Source organism: Grammomys surdaster, unplaced genomic scaffold (genome assembly GCF_004785775.1).
Source record: "Grammomys surdaster isolate TR1022 unplaced genomic scaffold, NIH_TR_1.0 126013, whole genome shotgun sequence".
In the NCBI taxonomy this organism is placed as follows: Eukaryota; Metazoa; Chordata; class Mammalia; order Rodentia; family Muridae; genus Grammomys; species Grammomys surdaster.
Genome location: NW_021620828.1, coordinates 1,882,272 through 1,887,536, shown reverse-complemented (window position 1 = coordinate 1,887,536; position 5,265 = coordinate 1,882,272). Strand labels below are relative to the sequence as shown.

Below are 5,265 nucleotides of genomic sequence, written 5' to 3'. Positions count from 1 at the left end.
AGGAAGGAAGGAAGGAAGGAAGGAAGGAAGGAAGGAAGGAAGGAAGGGAAGGAGGGAGGAAGGAAGGAAGGGAGGGAGGGAGGGAGGAAGGAAGGAAGGAAGGAAGGAAGGAAGGAAGGAAGGAAATAAGGAAGAAAAAAAGGGAGGGAGAAAAATAGATATACCAAACAGAGTCTAGAGGATGCTTGCTGGGATCTGAGAAAGCCTTGCAGACAGTTGAGAAACACTTAGCAGCTGGCACATGATGTACTCTCATGACTCAATCCACACTAGATTGATGGTAAGCAAGAGTCTAGATGAGGGAATGGGTGAGATCCATGCTCACTTCCATTGGTCTATGAAGGTTGCAGGACCTACCAGAGCAGCCATTTGGAAGACAGGCTGAAAGAACACAAAGGAAGCATGGTTGCTGATATTCAGGGTAATTGGAGAGCCTCACAGTGAGGCCAGCTTGTGAAGCCAGCAGTGAGGAATGAGAACAATTTCAGCAGAAGTGACCATGAAAATGGAAAGGACTTACCCGTGAGTCACAGAGCTTGCTCAAGCAGCAGGAAGACGGTGAATCAGATTGAAGTATGGGACATAGAAGCCCAATACAACTGTGATCGGAAGTCAGGGCAAGAGGATGAAGGCACCCATTTCCTCTCCCTGTTAGGTTCACTGTGTAAAATGGCTAGCGGTTATACCTGGAGTTTCTCTCAAAGGTTTAGTCCTGGCTCAGCAGGTGCTGAAAACTTGGGAGAGACCTTTCTGTCACTGGAGGCATGCCCTGGGGTATTGCTCTCTCCTCCTCTCCACTGTGCCCCCCATACCCACATTTTTGTCTCTAGACCATGATTGATTTTTTTTCCACTCAAACACACTTTTTTTGACCACATCACTAGAACCAAAGCAACAAGGCCAATCCATCATGAGTGAGCTGAAGCCTCAAAAGCTATGACCCCAGGAACACCTCCTTTTGTTAATAAACTGATGGCTCTTTGATATTTGTTACAGTAGTTGAAAGCTGACCAACATAAGGGAAGGCGTGAGGCTAGATGTGCTTTTTTTTTAAAAGAGTTGCTTTTATTCTTATTTGTATGAATGTGTACACACATGCTACACGTGTGCTGGTGTCCATGGAGATCAGCAGGGGCTATTAGATCCCCTAGAACTAGAATCACATACAGTTGTAAACCACCCAACATGGGTCCTCTAAACGAGCAGCAAGTACCCTTACCCACAGAGCCAGCTCTCCAGCCTTTGATAGAGGTTTTCCTTGCACTACCTTTTGCTTCAAAATTCAAGCTAGCACCACAAAGATTTGTTTTTTCTTCTCCCAAGTCCATTGTGCCATCCAATATCCACCTTGTCAAGTTATCCTCATAATCTCCTTGCCAACCTCTATATGGTCTTTTACTTTTTCTGGAACCCCACCCATCATCCATCATCTCTGATTTGTTGCCCTGTAAGCAATATCCTTGTGTGTTGATACTTGTAGGGTCCAGACTTTGGGACAATCTGATAAATTGTTTTGTTGGGTTTTTTTAATACTTTTAGTTTCAAATGATTTTATTGCAGCTGTCCTGGTGTAAGGGTAGAGGCTCAAGCTGTGTGTATATCCTTTATTTTGTGTTCCTTAAGTTTTGTTTTGTTAGGCGTGCAAGACTGACGGAAATGTCACTTCTCTGCAGAATGGGAGGGAGATTAATTACCCTGTGGGAACCATTTTCCTGGGATAACACAATTCCTGCCGCAGTCTCTAGGGTAGGCAGCCATGATAGAACCCTTCCCTTAGCTTTGACCTTGAAGGAGCCTGTTACCCTGAGAGTGGCTCCATGGGAAGGAAGATGGTCCTTTTATCACAGAGGCAGGCCAGGAGCCAGAGGGAGGATGTTAATGCCTGGAACACTGTCAGCCTTTGGGGATAAGAGAGCAAGCTGTACTTCAGAGGAGATAGAGGAAAGGCTGTGTGATAAGTTCTGGGGACAGGCTCCTCAATGAAAGTTCAGAATCAGGACGTCTTTTCTACAGCTTGTGTTACCTTTGTTTGTTTCCTTTGTATTCCCCCTGGATTCTATAACATCTTTCTGAAAATACCAAGACCGAACCAAGGGAAAGGATTTTATTTTCCATGTTAAGACAGGACTCTGAAGAGAAAATGCCCATGGGGCCATTGAGGTGGCAGCAGCAGTGGTGATTAAACAATGAAGGCTCTGGATGGGTAAGGGGATTGCCAGGTCCGGGTCACCAGCACAGCTATCTTTCCACCTGCGAGTGTCCCTCCTGGGCTAACCTTCTGGAAACTCAGGCTTGGCCCTAGTGCAGGAAAGATGAGTGGGGAAAGATCTCCAGATCCCACTGCAATTCCTCCAGGACTCACCAGGAGCCCTGAGCTGAGGTTCTGTTATGGCAACAGAAGAACGGTGCGGTGGGTTAAAGTGCCACATCAAACGGGAGATGGTGGAATCGAAGTAGGACTGCAAAAAAGAAATAGTATAATGGAAACTAAAAATCCCTAGGAGAAAAAAAGAGAGCATCTCAACCCTCACTACCCAGAGTAGGTGGGGCCATCGTCTGAGCTGAGTGTTGCTGCATCTCAGTCTTCTGCAAGGAGTGCAAGGAGTTGGTAGATCCTCTGCAGGGTGTCCTGGTGACAGGTGTCTTTCTGAGGGTCTGAGAGAGCACCTTGATACTTAGACCCTCTCGGCAGGTATCCAGTGGTCTTGTGTTTGCTTACAAGGGTAGCAGGGCCAGGAAGGAGCTTCTCTCTGATGCCACACTTTAAAAACAACAGACCCAGTTCGAAGCCCTTGTATGTCTCTCTGGAAGAGCTCCAGTGCTGCACTTGGGGACTGATAGATACCATTACAGGAAGTTAAAAGGCTCTGAGCAGATCCAGAGATACATTGATGCTGTCCTCATAGTTGTCTCAGTAGAGTGGACCACGGAGCTTCCCAAGCTCCAGGGATATATCAGGATGTCATCCCTGCACAGCAGGAGCCTGGGGAGCAATGCAGACATCTTCTGTAAAAAATAAAAAAATAAAAAATAAACAACTGGTGCTGTCTTTCTAGGAGGCAAGCAATCAGCAGACCTGGACTGCATTCCCCAGTATTTCTCAGGGGCTGGGGGAGGAAACCCTGCCTCTTCTAAATAGCGGGGAGGAGTTCCAGTGTTTCAGGGAGTTCCAGTGCTTCCATAGACTGGTGGTACCCTCCCCTCACTCTCAAATTGTCAGCCTCGGGTGGCTGATGCCAGAATGACCCCAGACTCATCCAGCCAGCTGTTAACACCTGTGTTTCCTTTTTTCAGATCTTACAGGTGAACAAGGTGATGTCCATCTTGTTTTATGTGATATTTCTTGCTTATCTCCGTGGTATCCAAGGCAACAACATGGATCAAAGGAGTTTGCCAGAAGACTCTCTCAATTCTCTCATTATCAAGTTGATCCAGGCGGACATCTTGAAAAACAAGCTTTCCAAGCAGATGGTGGATGTTAAGGAAAATTACCAGAGTACCCTGCCCAAAGCAGAGGCGCCCAGAGAACCAGAACAGGGGGAGGCCACCAGGTCAGAATTCCAGCCAATGATTGCAACAGACACAGAACTACTACGGCAACAGAGACGCTACAATTCGCCCAGGGTCCTGCTGAGTGACAGCACCCCTTTGGAGCCCCCTCCCTTATATCTAATGGAGGACTATGTGGGCAACCCGGTGGTAACCAATAGAACATCACCACGGAGGAAACGCTACGCAGAGCATAAGAGTCACCGAGGAGAGTACTCAGTGTGTGACAGTGAGAGCCTGTGGGTGACCGACAAGTCCTCAGCCATTGACATTCGGGGACACCAGGTCACAGTTCTAGGGGAGATCAAAACCGGAAACTCCCCCGTGAAACAATATTTTTATGAAACGAGATGTAAAGAAGCCAGGCCAGTCAAAAACGGTTGCAGGGGGATTGATGACAAACACTGGAACTCTCAGTGCAAAACGTCGCAAACCTACGTCCGAGCACTGACTTCAGAAAACAACAAACTCGTAGGCTGGCGCTGGATACGAATAGACACTTCCTGTGTGTGTGCCTTGTCGAGAAAAATCGGAAGAACATGAATTGGCATCTGTTCCCACATATAAATTATTACTTTAAATTATATGATATGCATGTAGCATATAAGTGTTTATATTGTTTTTATATATTATAAGTTGACCTTTATTTATTAAACTTCAGCAACCCTTACAGTATAGAAGCTTTTTTCTCAATAAAATTCGTGTGCTTGCCTTCCCTCAGGCCTCTCCCATCTGTTAACCTTGTTTTGTGATTGGGCTCTCGGGAACCCCTCTGTAAAACCTGTGTACACCAGTATTTGGCATTCAGTATTGTCAAGGCCATGACTGTGGTTTCAGTAAACTTTCTTAAAATTGGATGATGTCAGAGTTGTGTATAAACAGAGTTCTATCCCCCCTTCTGGTATATTCCACATTGGATTAATGAATTAAAGGAATCACTATGGCCCCCATTGAAAATGGTACCTTGTAGTGCAAAGCTCGGTATTCTCTTCTGGGCAACAAGCTCACGCCCAGGTCCTCCCTTGCTCTTCCCAGCTATAGGCTTGCCAATTAGAATTGTGGTTTGCGCCAATAATAACAGACCTGGCAATTTTATTTCTCAGCACATTTGTTGTTTTGGGCTTGTGTAAGGGCTGGGATTTTCTTTTTCCTTTTGGCTTTGGTTTTGCTTTTGCTTTTGGTAAGTAGTTTTCATCCTTTTACCCAGATAGGGAAAAAATTTACAACTATTCCTAACAGACTTGTGTGTGTGTGTGTGTGTGTGTGTGTGTGTCTCTGCTCCCTTCTCTTGCTGAAGGCACAGAGGTTTACCACTCCAACATGGAAGCCTCTGTGACCTCCCAAAATCCTGCTGTGTATCTGATCTGACCTGCATTGCTCTGCCATAGTTTAAGATCTCTGTCTGTTCTCTCTCCAAGGCCTCTAAAACGCATGCAGAGAATATATGGCCTTTGTATGACATGAGCTTTTGAAACAGATGCAACAAATAGCAGCAACCGTGGTTAAAAATATCATTTTATATTCAATTCTGGGTCCTAAACTATTAAGTTATCTACTATGTCCTCACAATGTACTCTACAGTTTCCAAGATGGCTGCCATTCTTTGTATTGAAAAGAAAAATCCTTGAGGGAGGTATTGTCATCTCTGGTTGAGAAAACTAAGGTAGGTCAGATTTCGCAGGACATTGGCAAAGGGAAGATTGAGCTTCATCAATG

General features: G+C 45.5%; 1 protein-coding gene across 1 annotated transcript in view; it reads left to right on the top strand.

Annotated features, from left to right (window-relative positions):
- Ntf3 (neurotrophin 3) overlaps positions 1-4,406 on the top strand; it is a 66,281-nt gene extending 61,875 nt beyond the window's left edge. Inside the window, exon 2 of the mRNA XM_028754471.1 lies at positions 3,295-4,406. Coding sequence (XP_028610304.1) covers positions 3,295-4,092 — 798 coding nt within the window. The 3' untranslated portion in view covers positions 4,093-4,406. The remainder of the gene's footprint in view (positions 1-3,294) is intronic.
- Positions 4,407-5,265: the final 859 nt, after the last annotated feature.